This window comes from Nicotiana attenuata, unplaced genomic scaffold (assembly GCF_001879085.1).
Source record: "Nicotiana attenuata strain UT unplaced genomic scaffold, NIATTr2, whole genome shotgun sequence".
NCBI classification, from domain to species: Eukaryota; Viridiplantae; Streptophyta; class Magnoliopsida; order Solanales; family Solanaceae; genus Nicotiana; species Nicotiana attenuata.
This window is the reverse complement of record NW_017671777.1, coordinates 153,982-170,500: the sequence shown is the minus strand read 5'-3', so window position 1 is coordinate 170,500 and position 16,519 is coordinate 153,982. Positions and strand designations below refer to the sequence as shown.

General features: G+C 36.3%; 1 protein-coding gene and 1 long non-coding RNA gene across 3 annotated transcripts; one reads left to right on the top strand and one right to left on the bottom strand.

Moving 5' to 3' along the window:
- Positions 1-1,269: 1,269 nt before the first annotated feature.
- Positions 1,270-7,402, bottom strand: LOC109210170 (ribosome production factor 2 homolog). Of its 2 annotated transcripts, none has more exons than XM_019373547.1 (7): positions 7,294-7,402; positions 7,049-7,141; positions 6,755-6,958; positions 2,349-2,594; positions 2,021-2,263; positions 1,865-1,930; positions 1,270-1,778 (listed from the first exon to the last, which is right to left on the bottom strand). In XM_019373547.1, the coding sequence occupies exons 2-7, from the start codon at positions 7,133-7,135 to the stop codon at positions 1,659-1,661; spliced, it is 966 nt and encodes a 321-aa protein (XP_019229092.1). In that variant the 5' UTR covers positions 7,136-7,141; positions 7,294-7,402; the 3' UTR covers positions 1,270-1,658. The 2 variants fall into 2 exon arrangements, with proteins under 2 accessions (XP_019229092.1, XP_019229093.1); XM_019373548.1 differs by having other exon boundaries at positions 7,049-7,159; positions 7,294-7,399.
- Positions 7,403-9,197: 1,795 nt separating this feature from the next.
- Positions 9,198-12,881, top strand: LOC109210169. Its single transcript, XR_002065502.1, has 2 exons — positions 9,198-10,431; positions 11,829-12,881. It is a non-coding gene; the product is annotated as an uncharacterized LOC109210169 (long non-coding RNA).
- The last annotated feature ends 3,638 nt before the right edge of the window (positions 12,882-16,519 follow it).

The window sequence follows — 16,519 nt, the reverse complement described above, 5'->3', positions numbered from 1 at the left end:
AGACTCAAATCATTTCCCAGTGAAGATGGGGTTGCATCAGGGATCGGCCCTTAGCCCGTTTTTGTTTGCCTTAGCGTTAGAGGTGCTGAAGCGACACATACAAGGGGAGGTGCCATGGTGTATGCTATTCGCTGATGACATAGTCCTAACTGATGAGACACGTGACAGAGTTAACACTAGGTTGGAAGTTTGGAGAAAGACGTTGGAGTCTAAGGGTTTCAAGTTGAGTAGGTCGAAAACTGAGTACCTAGAGAGCAAGTTCAATGATAGGATGCATGAAGAAGGAGCGGAAGTGAACATTGATACTCAAGTCTTCCCCAAAAGAGATAGTTTCAAGTATCTTTGGTGTATCATTCAAGGCAACGGGGAGATTAACGAGGATATTACCCATTGTATTGGAGAATGGTGGATGAGATGGAGGCTCGCCTCGGGGATTTTGTGTGATAAGAGTGTGCCACCTAGACTTAAGGGCAAGTTCTACAGAGTGGTGGTTAGACCGGCTATGTTGTATGGGGCTGATTGCTGGCCCATCAAGAAGTTCCATGTACAGAAGATGAAAGTAGCTGAAATAAGGATGTTGGATGGATGTGTGGTCATACTAGGAAGGACATGATCAAGAATGAAGTTATTAGGGACAAGGTAGGAGTGACATCTGTGGAGGACAAGTTGTGGGAGTCGAGACTGAGATGGTTCGGGCATGTGAAGAGGAGAGACATAGATGCTCCGGTCAGGAGGTGTGACCATTGCGGGTCTGAGGAAGGGAAGGGGCATGCCTAAGAAGTATTGAGGGGAGGTAGCTAGGTAGGACATGTCATTACTCCAACTTACAGAGAATATGACCCACGATAGAAAGGTGTGGATGTCAAGGATTTAGGTTGTAGGATGACAAATAATAGTGTGTTCCTCCCACGCTTACCGGTAGTACTAGGACTATTTTTGTATTATCTTATTCATGGTTCTTTACTACTACATGTTGTGTCATTCGCTCCCATTATCTTAATATATTGTTGTTACTATTGCTATGTTCCTTGTGCCAAGGGTCCATTGGAAACATCCTTTCTATCTTTATAGGGTAGGGGTAAGGTCCGCATACACACTACCCTCTCCAGACCCCATTTATGGGAATACACTAGTTTTTTTGTTGTTGTGAGTGCTTGGAGTGTTCTTAGCTTAAAGAAATAAAAGACGTGTTTAAACATGACTACTTTTTTAGGATGTAATCAAGGAGCTGCATAGAATGAAAATATTTCCAAATTTCAGACTTCAGAATGACCCTCCAAACAGATAGAACTAAATAAAAAGCTATAGAAGAAAACTTCCCAAACAACTAGAAACGCGTCAAATATACCAAATGGTGAAAATTCACATAATGGGTTTCAAACATAAGAAAAATTAAAATAACAGTGAGAACCATCGCTCTGAGGTCAGAAAGCTCCCCGCTGATATTTTTGACAGCAATGATCCGGCCTTTGGTTCACAGAAAGCTAGGATTAGGCTACTCTCAACCTAGAAATTCTGAGAACCTGCTGCGATCATTCATTCGCTGAGGTTAGACACAGATATGCATTGTGCCCAAGGCATATAAGCAAAGGCAGACAGAACAAAATTGATTTGACTCAGCAGAAGAGCATCGCACTGCAGAAGGTTGGAATTGAAAATCACTCATAATCCAGCTTCTGTTTCTTTTCTTCAGGCTGGTCTGTCACATTTTTCAACTTAGCTTCTCTACGCTCCCTTTTAACTCCTTTTGCTTTGTGAGGCAGTGCCACACTTCCAACCTACAGAAAGGAATAATTTTTCATTGTGTAAACAGAGTCATAGAATTTTATAAAAAAGAATTTCCAACCAGCTGCTGCCTTCTTACCTTCTGATCAGGAATGTAAATCTTCCCGTATTTTCCTTGAATGGCATCTTTGACAACATTTTTCTCCTGAAAATGACAGCCAGTAACAACATCAGTATTTTCCAGACTCCAAGTTAGTCAAATAAAGATGAGAAGAAGTGACTAAGCCAATCAAACCTTCTTCTTTGCTTTATCAAGAGAAGTTTTCATAGCTTCTTTCTTCAAACTGTCATCAGGGAGACGATGTCGCCGAACTACTAAGTCCATGGACGGGCCAACCTCCACTAATTCTATTCTTGGAACTACTGTGCCAGATTTTTTTAACCGCAGTGCACAATGGGTCAAGAAAACCTTTTTTGGTGACACAGCTGTACATACATATACACGATCTAACCCAGCAAGGTTCAAGTTGGTCACAACCTGCATTATTGAACCCACAGGCATTAATGGTAGCCTGCCAATTCAAAGAAGCAAAGAGAATAAGTTTATTGAGAAAAGATCAAACCTCGCCATGGAATAGATCAAGCAAAACTTCTTTTAAATGTTTCAACTCTTCAACACTCTCAAATCCTTCTCCAATAAAGGTAAAAAAGGGCTTTGACCCAATTTTAGGAGCCAAATTCTTATCATATTTGAATGACTTCATGCTTTTGAACTCTTCCACTCCTACCTCTACAAGATCGTAAACATGGTGATCATAGGTTCGCCCAATAACAAGATTGTTAGGCCGCTTCTTGGAGTGAGAACCAAACTGCAAAATAACCAAAGACTGTAAGTGGGTATGGAAAACAAAAGATAAAGCAACAGGCAAAAAGTCCTGAACATAAAACAGAACTATTCCTGATAAAGCGATAAACTAGAACAGTTCAACAGTTTATACAAAGATACCCTTTCGTTCAAATCAAGGTTTCCAAGAGTTGAAAAACACTCATCTCACTCTGAGTATCTAAATTAACAGTAGGTGTCTTTCCTCCTCCGCATGAAGAGTTAAAATCTATTATCGATTATAATAATGTAATAGACACTTTAACCAGAGCAATACTACATGGAAGAGTTGGAACTATGCTATGTATAACATAAGACATCACGTCAAGTGGAACCAAATCACCAATAGCATCGAATGTTTAACCTTGGTCTTGACCAAGAATTACTCATCAAAGCATAGAATTTGTTTGACTACATACAACAACAACTACGCCTCAGTCCCAAACAAGTTGGGATCGGCAATGTGAATCCTTATGAAAGAATTACAAGAAAATACACATGACTTTACACCATAACAAAAAAAGGCCCATGTTTTTAAGTTTTACCCGACCTACCCCACATTGTACATATTTTGAAAGCACTAGCAAATTTAAAATTTGTGTTCTTACAACCATTACTTCTAAAAGCTATGAAGTTAAATATGTGTTCTCACAACCATTGCTTTCAGTCTCTCTTCTTCTCACATCTTCTACATATGCTTCAAGGGGCCGTGTATTTTCTGCTTCTCTTGCGTCACCTGCTTGCAATGTAAGAAAATTGAGTAGAAGTCCACCATTGAAGACCATTCAAAGCTTTGCCTTTGAAAATGAGTTTTTTTGAATTTGTTAGTTGTTTGGATTGGGTGTTGTTCCAGTTGAGTGAAAATATCAAAAGGAGTTCAAAATTTAAATTTGAAGGATTTGGAGTAGATTTGAGTTAAATTTCAGAAAAGACGCAAGGAAGAAGAAAAAGTAAGTTTTTTGTATAATTATGTATAATCTTGTATAATAGTGTATATGAGTGTAGAAACACACCTTATACACACTATTATACACTTTAATACACCTTTATACAAACGCCGGTAGACGAACTTCTTCCACGATTTTCAGTTGCAATTTTTGTTCAAAACCAGTCCAAATCTCCATTAAATGACTTCAAATTTTATATACAACCTCCTTATACTATTTCTAACAAGTTTAAATAACACCCACTCCAAATTTCTCACAAAATCAAATTCGGAATTTAAACCCACATATTTAAGCTTGTTAAAAATCTAATTTTCACCACCCAAATGAATTTGGTTTGTTGAACTAATATTTGAGTCATAATTACTGATTCAAAAATTAATTTAAAAGCTTGAAGAATCTTTTTTAAAAATTAAATAGTAATTTTAAGAACCTATTGGAGTTGGATGTTGAATTTTAACCTATTATTTTTGGGCTAGTTGGTTGTAAATTGAAATATGAGCTATAAAATTGAGAAGTAGGGAGCCCAGTTGTTTTATGTGAAATTTTCCCAATCCTTATTCCTTTCATTAAGCTCAACTCATATCATCATCATTACCAAAACAAAATAAAAGTGCAAGCAGATATATATATATATATANCTATCACAAATTTACCATGAAATTATGGTTGCATCACTAATTTAAAAATTATATTAAATAATAAGATTTACAATAAAAAATAAAATTTATTACTAATTTTTGCCCTAATATATGATGACAAATCTAAAGACAGTGTCTCTATTTATAACATTATTATTTATATTAATTTTATATAATTCTCTTATATCTAGTTACACTAAGATATCTAAGTCCATACAAATATTAATTATATTGTTATTCTTGTTAAATCAATGTCAGTAGTAAGTACCAATTATTAAAAACATGAAATTATGTCTAAATAATGTGAGAATAACTAATTATTCAGAGTTAAACAACAATAACATTATGCCAATTACATTGTATAGTATAGTATTATATATATATATATATATATATATATATATATATTCTATACCAAATCTAAAACCTATTCCCAACTAGTAAAAATCACTTATATGGATTTTCATCTTCCATTGTGCCCTATTCTTAGCTAAGTCTGCATTGATTCCAAGGATTCGTAGGTCTTTTGAGGCAACTTCCTTTCATGTGATTTGGGTCTACCCCTTCCCCTTTTTAACTTCACACACCATAGTTTCACTCCTACGGATTGGTGCATCTGTAGGTCGACGCAAGACACGACCAACCAAACCATCTCAAGCGATGTTCTCTCATTTTATCCTCAACGTATGCTGCAACTTCTGGCGAATGCGGTTAATTTTAATCTTATTTACCGCACATCCATCTTAGCATTCGCACTTCTACAACACTCATCTAGTGGATATGTTGAACTTTAGCAACCTAACATTCACTACCATATAAGATGACTGGTCTTATAGTTGTTCTATAGAACTTACCTTTCACCTTGGTAGGAATAGTCTATCACATAACACCCGGTAGCACTTCTCCGTTTCAACCATCCGGTTCTAATCCTATGAGTAACATCTTCATCTATCATTTCATTCTCCTGAAACGAGCCTGGATATCTAAATTGTTTGCATTTTGGCACCGCAATTCCATCTAGTCAACTTCGCTCTTCTAATCCTATGAGTAACATCTTCATCTATCATTTCATTCTCCTGAAACGAGCCTGGATGTCTAAATTGTTTTCATTTTGGCACCGCAATTTCATCTAGTCAACTTCGATCTTCTCGTACTGACTAAACTTGTCGTGCATGTATTCAGTCTTACTTCTACATATCTTAGAACCCTTCTCTAAGGTGCTTCTCCATAGCTCAAGCTTTTTGTTGACATCAGCATATAGCATACACCATGGAACCTTTTGTTGCGTTGGTTAGCTCATTCATAACTGCGTTCAATAAGTAGGGGCTCAATGCAGAACCCTTGGTGACCCACTGCCATGGGAAACTTTTTTGGATCTCCTACTACTGTTTTCACGCTAGTGACAATTCCTTTATACATATCCTTTATGACATTAATATATTTCACTACATGAGTAATATAATCTATAGACCAATTACCATCAGGAGCCACAAATCAACTATAAATATCTCGAGGGACCAAAAATTGAACAAAAAATACATCTTCAGTTAGAGTGCTCCAAAGCTACAAAATACAGATTCTAGATTCTCTAGTTCTAAATGTGCTCTCCCTCAGACTATAAAAGAAACCCTGATAACCAAACAACATGATACCAAAAGACTATGGTTATATAGTTTACCATTCAGAAATAACCCCTCTCACCATATCTATTAGCACTAAAATTAGTTAACTATGGTAGCAAAATGAGGGATATACAGACAACCAAATATCAAGTTCAAATATTTATTTATTCTGTGTCTCAGCAAATCAAGCAACCATGGCGAAACTAGGATTTGAAATTTATGGGTTCAGGATTCTAGTCCTTTTAAGTTACTAGGTTCAAAATTAATAATTGAACATATTCAATGAATTCCCTAAGACAAATATAGAGTTTGGACAAAAATTACTGAGTTTCGCTGAACCCGTAACTCAAAGGCTAGCTCCGCCCCTGCAAGCAACTAACAATAGTACAGATCTGTTCTAATTGAAATAATCAAACAGTTGAGGATTAAAACTGGACTCTTCAACAATGTTACAAGTAGCTAAAAGGACTTCGGCAGATAATGTACCCATTTTTGTTGTGAACTTATGCAAGCTACCCATTAAGCATTATACGCTTAGTCTCTGTTCCTTATCCCCTAGAAGCCAGAAGCTTAACCTGATTAAAACAATGCACTTCCATGTCAAAATGAACTTCCTTTGGTCTGGGTTAGGGGGAGATTTTCAGAATGACGTAACAGATTCTCAACATTGCACCTATGTTTCTTCTTCTGTATTTCATTGAATATATATCTTTTAGCACAAATAACTCTTTATCATGAAAAAAGATCTGTACTCCTTTGCTAAATATTTGGAGATGATTCATTTATGTCTACCTTCAGAACAAGCCTCAGCAAACAACATAATAATCAGGAGCCACAGAAACAAATCCAAATTAACATGGAACAAGTTATATATCAGCACTTTTCTACCCACTGAACCAAAAAATGCCTCAAAAAAGAAAAGGGCATGTACCCACTTACCACAAAAAGGCTGCAATCTGTCTTAAGAGAGAAGAACTCCAAAGAAGCCTCTCCCCCGCTCTCAAATGGTCTAACGTTATCATTCTTCCTTGTATATTTAACAGAATTATCCCTCTTCAAGTGATAAATTTCAGTCATCACCTCATTCAACACTTGGCTTGTTTTTGTACCGTGTAATATCAATGTCTTTTTCCCAGTTTCAACCTGCCCCAAAATAAATAAATAAAGATTTTTCATCACAATAAAAATCCCATCTCTTTTTTTGGAAGTGTGGTTTGCTAAGATCAAACTCACCAGTTTAGGAGCACGTTTTTCAAGCTCCCTTCTGATTCTTCCTTTCTGTGGGGTTTTAATTTTCCATGGGGTTTTACTTCTCATCATCCTTACCTAAAAACAAATTGAAAACTAAACTAATATTATTTGTGATTAAAGCAAATTTTCAACTTTCATAACAATTACTATGGCTTAATCACAAATTATTTGGAACCCTAGAAACAAAAAATAGCAAGAGAACGGTAAGAATTTAAGCTTTCACTTACCAGTTACCAATAGAGGAAACGAGAAGATACGAAGAAGAATTGGTAAAGGGAGAAAGGGAAGAAACAACGACGCCTATGCAAATATTAGGGTTATTAGGGTTTTAGAATCGTTTAGGGGTTTTAGGCCTATTGAAAATGCCCAGGCCCAAGTTGACTGAAGTACGGGTATTTGCATCTATACACGCTTTTTGGGTCATGTTTTAACTTATACTCGCTTTATAAAAAAAAATGCAAGCTTACCCACTTTTCGCGTAAACTTCAGACATACGGGCCTGAAGTAGCAAAGGCAATCACGCAAACTTTGCATTCTAGTAGACGGGCCTTAAGTTGTTCGTAATTGCTGAACTTAAGCATTCTACTAGCTGAAGTTTTGTTCTCTATTTGTTGAACTTCAGCATGTTTTAGCTGAAGTTTTGTCCTAGATTCAATAGTTTTGTCGTAAAGCTTTTTCAAAAACTTCAGCAGAAGATGCTAAAGTTATTTTGTTCATTTGTAAAAACTTCAGCACTAAATAAACTAAAGTTTTGTCCTGGATTCATTAGTTTTGTCATAAAACTTTTTTCAAAAAACTTCAGCAGAAATGCTGAAGTTATTTAGTTCATTTGTAAAAACTTCAGCACTAAATAAGCTGAAGTTTTTGTCCTACAGTCGTACTAGCTGAAGTTTTGTTCTCTATTTGCTGAACTTCAGCATGTTTTAGCTAAATTTTTCGCGTAAACTTAGTGTTGGCTGAAGTTTTTATTTGTAAATACTGAACTTAAGCATTCTACTAGCTGAAGTTTTGTTCTATATTTGTTGAACTTCAGTATGTTTTAGCTGAAGTTTTCCCTATATCTATACATAAGTCCCAACTCCCAACTATAATCTAATGTAAAGATGCGCAATAGTTCTTCTTCCTCCTATCTCCCTAACAACCTGAACACCTATTGAATACAAAACTATGAATTTAGGGATAGAAATTTAAATTCTGCAGTAGCTTTAACAAAGTTAGCTTCTTGCTTCCTCGACAGTGAACTTCTTTGGATGATCAATTTAGTTACCATGAGCAAATCAATATATTACAAATTACAAAAAATGAAGAGTAGAATAAAAAGAGCAGAAAAGAAAGGAGCGCACAGGTAGCAGGAAGAAGGAGCATGAAGTTGTAAAAATTAGGGTATGGTTAAATAATTTTATAAATATGGGTATAGGTTAAATGGGGGCGACCAAATAGGGCGCCCCGTGCAATTTTTACCTGAAATACGGGCGATTTAAAGTCGTACCCTATATTTGTGGCACATTTTAATCTGTACCCTATTTTTAAATATTATTGATTTGGTAGCCAGCTAACAAAAAATCCGTAATAATATTACAATTATACCCCTAACAAAAGATATAAAAGATGCATCACGCAGTAATCGCTTTACCGTTCTCCTCCATCACTCCGTCCCTCCTTAGATCTCCTCTCCTCTCAGAAGTTTTATCAAAAAACCAGAAAGTTGAACCAGATTCAAATTCCGAATTCAAAATTACAAAATACATTGTAAGTATTGCAATTCATCTTAGGAATTCAAATTAATTTTGCAACTGATTAATCTTCATGATATATGTTTCTGCAATTATTTTCGTAATTCATGATGCTTTTAATTTAATTCAATTAACGCCTATATATTTTTTCACTTATGCTCATTTAATCACACTTGCATAAAGTTATTTGACGGATGAAACATGAAGTTTTCACTTATAGATCTTCAAAAACTTTGCATGATAGATATAGAATAAAATTGTTTCACGTTGAATTCTGAAGTTCTAATCAAATAGAAGCTAAAACTTCATGCTACTGTAGTATGAAGATTTTTCATACTAAAACTTCATGCTAATGTAGCGTGAAGTTGTTTCACGTTGAAGCTAATCATGCTAATACATGTTGAAGTTATTTAGTTCATTTGCTAAAATTTCATACCAAAACATGCTGAAATATTGTCCTACATTTAACAGTTTTATCATGAGCTTTTTCCGAAACTTAGATGAAGATTTTTAGTTCTATTTCTAAAACTTCAAGACAAACATGCTGAAGTTTTAATCCTGCAGTTTGTAATTAAATTATGAATTTTAGCATGCTAAAATTTTATACCAAAAAATGCTGAAGTTTTGTACCATGTTGATGTTTTATAGTTCCAGTTCAGACTAAACTTGCTTGTAATTTTGTAATAAGTTTTTGATAGCTTTGTTGGTCACTGTTTCATTTAGATACTTCATTTCATTGTTCTCATCTCGATTTTGGTTCTGAAATTTCTGATTCCTTCGTTTCTGAGATTGAACTACTAATTTGAGCTGAAATTCGAAGTTAGGGTTAACAATTTGAAGAAAAGGGAGTCCGAAAATTCCCATCGAAGCTTCGACGTGTTTTAATTCTGAAATTAGGGTTCAAAATTCGAATTGGGTGTTCGAGATTCTAGTTGGAAACTTGATTGTGTACTCAAATCTGAAGCTTGAGTTAATTTGGAGCTGAATTTAACAAGGTTTGGGTCAAATTTTTGAACGAGTTTTGCTCAGAAAATTTCGAACGGGTTCTCAACGAAGAAGACCAATTGGGTTTCTTCGATTCTGTGAGCGATTGTTCAAACAGGTTTCTGAGTTTCGTCTTGTAATTGTAAGAGACTTGTTCTGAAACGTTAGTCCGATTTATGAGGATTCTTACTCGAGACGGGAAGCTGAAGAGCTTGAAGACTGTGTTCTCTAGATCCGAAATTTTGAGTGCAAAACCGATTGGATGTTCTAATCCTGCTGGTACCGCTTGGCTGGGGAAGATTAGGGCTCGTTTGAAGCTGGTTTGCTAGGGTTTCGGTTCGAGATTTCGAAAATCATTTCGGTGAAGAAGGCGATACTGGGTCTTCTGGTTTTAGGAATTATTTTCAAACAAATCGGATATTGGAGTTTGATTCTTATGCTGTTTTGAAGTAGGGTCCCAAATTTTGAGTTCATTTGGTTGAGGATTGCTCGAAGATTCGAATTCTCTACCATTGAAGCTCGAAGAACTCCGACGAACAGTTGCGATTTCTGGAATTGAGTTCTTGAAGCTATTGCGTAGCCTATGAAACGTCTCTACGCATCGATGCATAGCTGATTCCAGTAAATTCATCATTGAAGATTGCACAGGTTTGATTTCTGAAGTCTAAACTTGGTTTAATTTCTGAAAATTTTGAAGAGAATCGAGTTTCAACTAAACATCGACTCGATCTTTCTAAATTGATTGATTTTGAATTCGTAATCAACTCGACGTTGTTATTGGTTCAAATCTCTGTTTGAAAAGGCAGAATTAGGACTCGCCGGGACTCGCCCCAAGGGCGGAGCACTAGTAAAACACCCCTGGGCTTATGTGTGGGGCTTAGTTCCGTGAGACTTACGCCTCAACCGTGGGGGCTTACGGCCCGGACACTCCCGATGCCTAGTGTTCTGGGCTCGCCTAATAGAACTTTATGCAATTGTGTGTAACTAACCTTCTAAATCCTCAAATTTTCTTTATAAATTGTTGACTATTCAAAATTACTTTTTATAATCATAAATCATTAAGTTGAGAGTATTTTATGTCATAATTAAAATAAAAACTATTGCACGTTATCCATTAAGACTGCTATGATAGTAAATTTTAAATAAATCTTTCATTTAAAAAGTATTTATTTATTAACTTCGTTATGTCTTTATTATATAATAGTCCATAATTGTTTTTATAATTATTTTCCTAAATATTATTTTTTCACGTTTACGAGATACAATACTTATTAATTTAATAGCTTAGTATTAGCTAGTAACTATTTACAAATAATTAGTTATCATGGTATTATATGGTGAATTATGTGTCACTTTATTAACTTGTTGAAACTTAAAAATAAAAGATGCGAGAGAATCATATTTAAAATGTAATTATGTTTTTATATAAACTCTCTTTCAAATAGAAAGCATATTAAATAAAAGAAGTATTTTGAAAAAAAATATCTAGTTATAATATCGAAACTTTTTCAAGATTCATTACTCCTTAAGAGATACATATAAGATTTCATATCGAATACATTACTTCTGATATTTGAGTGGTAACGACGTTGCAGCTAATTTGCATATTATGATATATGTCATACTTTTCGTATTATTCATAGTTGAATTATAATTCAAAAATATTTTAAATGGATTATTTGTTATAATTTTGTGATTTTAATGTAATTTTTGTAATTATTTTTTATTTTATACTATCTTAAAATTCTTAAAATTAATAAAATCTAAAGATCCGTGGGACTTACGCCTCGCCTCGTCAGTGGTAAAACGCTTCGCCTCACGCCCCCCCTCTTTTAAACATTGGTTCAAATTACTGTTTTGTTCTTTTGGGAATTCAGCTGGGATTGCACTTGATGAGATAATGTTGTTGTTGAACTGAAATTTCGAACTGAGGATTGAACAATAGCTGTTGTTGGGAGTGAAACTTCAGTTGCTGAGTTCTATTTGCTGCTACAATAGTTGAACTCCAAGTCATCTTGTTTTGCATTTGTCCATTGTTTGTGCAGCGGTTAGCTGCTGGAATTGAGCAGTATTTGACAACACTATTCCTGCTGCTGATATCTGCACGTTTTGAGCTGTAATTCTCCACAGTTGCACAACTTCTTGCTGCAGTGTTTGTTTATGTTTGGAGAGTAATTTGACAGTAAATTCTGCCCTGTAAACATTGTTTGGACTGGTTAATCTGCAGAAAATTCTGCACTGTCTGCAGCTAGAAGTTCCAGTTTTGCACCCAATTTGTGCAAGTTAAGGACAACACAGTTTTGCACAATTACATCTGCACAGCTGATTGTCTGCACTTGTGGTTTCTGGTTCATAGCTGCTTAGTTTTGTGAAAGCCTAGTAGTTTGTTTCTTGATTCAAAGAGAGCTGAAGTAGCAACACAGTTTTGGAAGGCTTCTCCTAGTTGTAACATGGAAACACCTGCAGCTGAAAAGAAAGGATTCTGCACTATTTGAAGAAAATGTTTTGCACCAGTTTCTCCTACAAACTGCTGCAACAAAATGAGAATTGGGCTGCCCAGCAGTGCATTGTTTGAGCAATATCTTTGAGCTGCAGTTCTGCACAGTTGGAGCTCACAATCTGCACAGGTCCAGCTGCAGTTTCTGCATTTTTTTTACATTGTTTGCGCTGATTTGGGGAGTCCGCTTAGCCTAGTTGGGAAGTTTGTGAAGCTGAGTTTTGAAGGTTGAAATAACTGCAGATTCATGAGTAACACTTCGGCTGGATTTCAAAGTTGAAGCTCGGACTTGACAACTCACTTGGAAAACTACAGTAGACTGAAGCGACTGCTTGAAAATTGAAAAGGACTTCTAGAACTGAAAGTTTTATTGTGTGAGCTGCACTGATTTGGGCTGGGAAATCTGCACTGGTCTGCAGCAACTTGATTGCAAATCTGGCCAGTTTTGCAACAATAACCTCTTTTTACAAATATGACCACAAAATTTGAAAAGTGTTTAGTTTTATAGTTTCCTGTCCTTTCTTTCTTTCCAATTTGTGGTAAACTAAACTCTCAACTAGATTAACTTGATATTAGTTCATATTGAGTTTATTTCTAGTTTCTTCATGTGCTTTATTTTATTTCGTGCCATTTCTTTCGTGCTTTTCTCTTTATTTTCGTTGTGAATTGTTTGGCTCAAGTCCGTTAGTTTTTAATTGTGCTTTCTTTGGCAGCATACATTCCATTCCGAACCGATACTTGATTACCTACTTGGATTGGTTTGAAAACTTTGGTTGTGAAGAGAACTTTAGATACCCTTGTGTGGAAAAAGGCTAGAGTGGTGAGTTCAATTGAGCGAGGCTGCAAAAGCCTTTGACCTTTGAGTGTAAACACGAGTGTTGAGTGACATATATATTGAGCGATACACTAAGGGAGTGAGAGGTCCTATTTTTACTAACTGATTTTCTTGCTTTAAGTTTTCTTTTGTAAGTAAAAGGAGTCATAAGGAAGGTATGGATGGTTATGTGGGTTCTTCTTATGGAACTAATTGTGCTTCTCTAAGTGTTGAAATCTTTTATGATGAAAGTGGGAGAAAGGTAACTTGGAGGCATTATAAAGCGAATGTAGAAGGCTATGATGGTTGCTTGGTTGCTATAAGTAATCACTATGCGACCAACTTTATTGCTTCTTCCTTTGTTGAATGGTTGAGATTGAGTTGTATTCCAAGGAAGTCGCCTTATAAATTTCGGGGTGAGCGAGTTGATAGAGGTGTGATGGTTACTATAACCAAAGGAGACTTTAAAGATGTGGTTTGGTGTGATGTATATCCTATGAAGTATTGCCATGTACGATTGGGAAAGCCTTGGTTTCTTGATCATAATCTTTCAATTGATGTAAAGTGGAATAGGTATGTGGTTGATATAAATGGAAGGGGGCATACTTTCATTCCTAAATACTTTAAGGATAAGTTGGTGGCAAGGCAAGATATTGAATATGGAGTTTGGACTGAAAATCAATTCACAAGTCCTTCTCCTAGTCCAAGTGGAGTTTATGATGCTTATGCTATGTCAAACCCAATTGTATCTTTTGATGCTTGTTACAATGCACCTTACACTTGTCACCACTGTCACGACCCAAACGGAGGGCCATGACTAGCACCCGGCCATACTTACCGAGTACCAACATACATTTTATCTAACCTTCTTTATTATCTTTTAGGGCTGACGAGATCAATATAAATGGTAGACATGGGTCATGGACAACCAACAATAAAATATGATGGCATGAACATACATAACATGGGATGACTAGACAATCAAGAAACTATATATAAGGTACGAGCTACCACACTACCATGAGAGACTATACAACAAAAACCAGCCGACAAGGCCTACCAAACTATACATGAGTCGACACCTGTCTATGAGCCTCTAAAGGAACATAAGTGTTGCAACATAGCCGGAACAGGGCCCCGACATACCCATAATATCTATAACAAAAATGCATACCAAGACCAAGGCAAGTCCGAAGAAGGGATCTCGCCAATCACCGTTGAACTGGACAGCCTACTATGGTGGGGGAGCTGCGCCTGCCTGTCTATCAGGACCTGCAGCACGACATGCAGCGTCCACAAATAAAAGGACGTCAGTACGAATAAAGTACTGAGTATGTAAGGCAGGGAACCATAAGTACGAACAGTAATGTAAGCAGGGATAGAGAATAAACAACCTGTAACATCTGGGTACCTCTAAGGCTACTGACATGAAATGCGTAATACATATGTATATATACATAAACTTTTAAAACATACGCCTCTGTGGGCATCATCATCATCATATCGTACCCGGCAGTAATAGGCTCGGTAAAAACGTACCCGGCCATGTGGAGCTCGGTAAAACCCAACTGATCAGTGGTTGCACAATAGGTGCCATACCCGGCCGACTATAGCGCGGCTCGGTAGAGAAAGTACATACATATATAATGCATGCTGGACTCATGGAGTCACGTTCTAAACCTTTTGGAGTGACGTAAGGTCGGTATCCTCTGTACACGTTATTAGGACTAACTCTTCACCATGAACCTTATAAGAATCAGGAAGTACCAATAACATTGACAACATAAGAATAAGAGAAGCAACATCAACGTCAATCGTTCCATAAGAGGGGAAACAATGTAAGTACTGCTAGCTTCTAAGAGTAGAGTATCTTTGGAAGCTCGTTCATTACATTATGTACAATCGGAGTCGTGCAAAAGAAGGAAAGGGATAGCCTCACATACCTTGTATATACTGCCCCAATCTCAAGCTATGCAATTTTCACGACTCCTTAGTCTACAATAAGAGAAACGGTACTATAGTTACCATTCAAGCGTCATAACTATTATGTATCGACCACAACCTATTTTACGATGAAACGGACAGCACCTCCCCTATATATATGACTTCGCACAATTCCAAACAATCACCAAACAGCCCAAACAACATCAATAATAATCATATTGAGCATCCCAAAACAGTCCACCAACCGATAACATTACTACCAAGCCTTTCGATATATATTTCACAAGTTCTAGCTTCAATAGCTTTCAATGACTTAGCCGTAACTTGGATAATCTTAATACATATAGATTAAGAGGTTCCTTACCTTTATACAGAAAGAACAACTCCAATTTGACCTTAATTCTCCACGAAATATCCCTCCAATTCTGCCACAACAACAAGGAAGCGAAACTAGCAATCAATTAGTGTTTTTCTTTTTGGCCACTAGAATCACTTTAGAAGGCTTGAAATCACCTAGGGTTGATATTAAGAACTTGAGGGAGTATTTATCACAACATAAACCCTTTAAAACAACCTCCCACACGGAGCTGGAACAACACAAAAATGAGCAACAACAAGAAGAACAAGAGACTTACTAGCGCCACGGGATTCCCGACACTTGATTTGTGTTGTTTGCCCTTTGTTTGGGTCTTGAATCTTGAGAAACTTGAGAGGGTGTTCTAGGGTTCTAAGTCTGAAAATTAGTGAAAATAAATTGACTTTTAAAACGGGTTGGAGGCGTCCTATATAGATCCAAATATCTTAAACTGCCTAAGTGGGTCCCATAGAGAGGTGCTTGGCGCAGTCTCGCGAAAACGGCAAATATCCTCTCTACTCCAATGTCGTATTGATAAAAGTTTAATGCGTTTGGAACTAGGACTCATAGATCTTCAATTTGGTGGGTAATCACCCCGTAATTCCCAAGTATATTGGGAGGCGAAAAGCTTAACAAATTTGACCTAAAGTTTACAGTAAAACTATGAACTTTAAGTTGCAACAAACTCTTTTCGACTTTTGTTTCATAACTCGTTTGACTTTCAAGACTATGATACGGATATTTTATGATTCATATACCTTTAAAAATACGACCTCTTGAGAGTATTAAGCCCACCCCTAGGTTTACCCAAAATACGGCTGACAACATCCTTGATTCGTTTAACTTCTAATTACTTGTTAACCACCCTTATACACCTTTGTATCATTTAAGACCAATAAGATTAATCTCTTATTCATCTCAAGATAATCTCTTCATGGATTTACGTCGACGACCTATGGCATGACTAACGTATGTAAATATGGGTTGTAACACCCTCCCCCCCCTTAGGAACACTTCTCCTCGAATGTAAGGGTTATGGGGAGTCCAAATCATCGTGGATTCAACGGTAAATTCCCCGGTCAGTTTTCCCCTATAAAATGGTTACTTAGCAAAACTTGCAATAACG

Bases quoted from the DNA above. Each gene is read 5' to 3' on its own strand.
- LOC109210170 (XM_019373547.1), bottom strand. From the start codon at position 7,135: ATGATGAGAAGTAAAACCCCATGGAAAATTAAAACCCCACAGAAAGGA. The intron at 6,959-7,048 runs GTGAGTTTGATC...ATTTTGGGGCAG, and splicing joins AAAAACGTGCTCCTAAACTG to GTTGAAACTGGGAAAAAGAC. The intron at 1,779-1,864 runs GTAAGAAGGCAG...TCCTTTCTGTAG, and splicing joins TTTACATTCCTGATCAGAAG to GTTGGAAGTGTGGCACTGCC.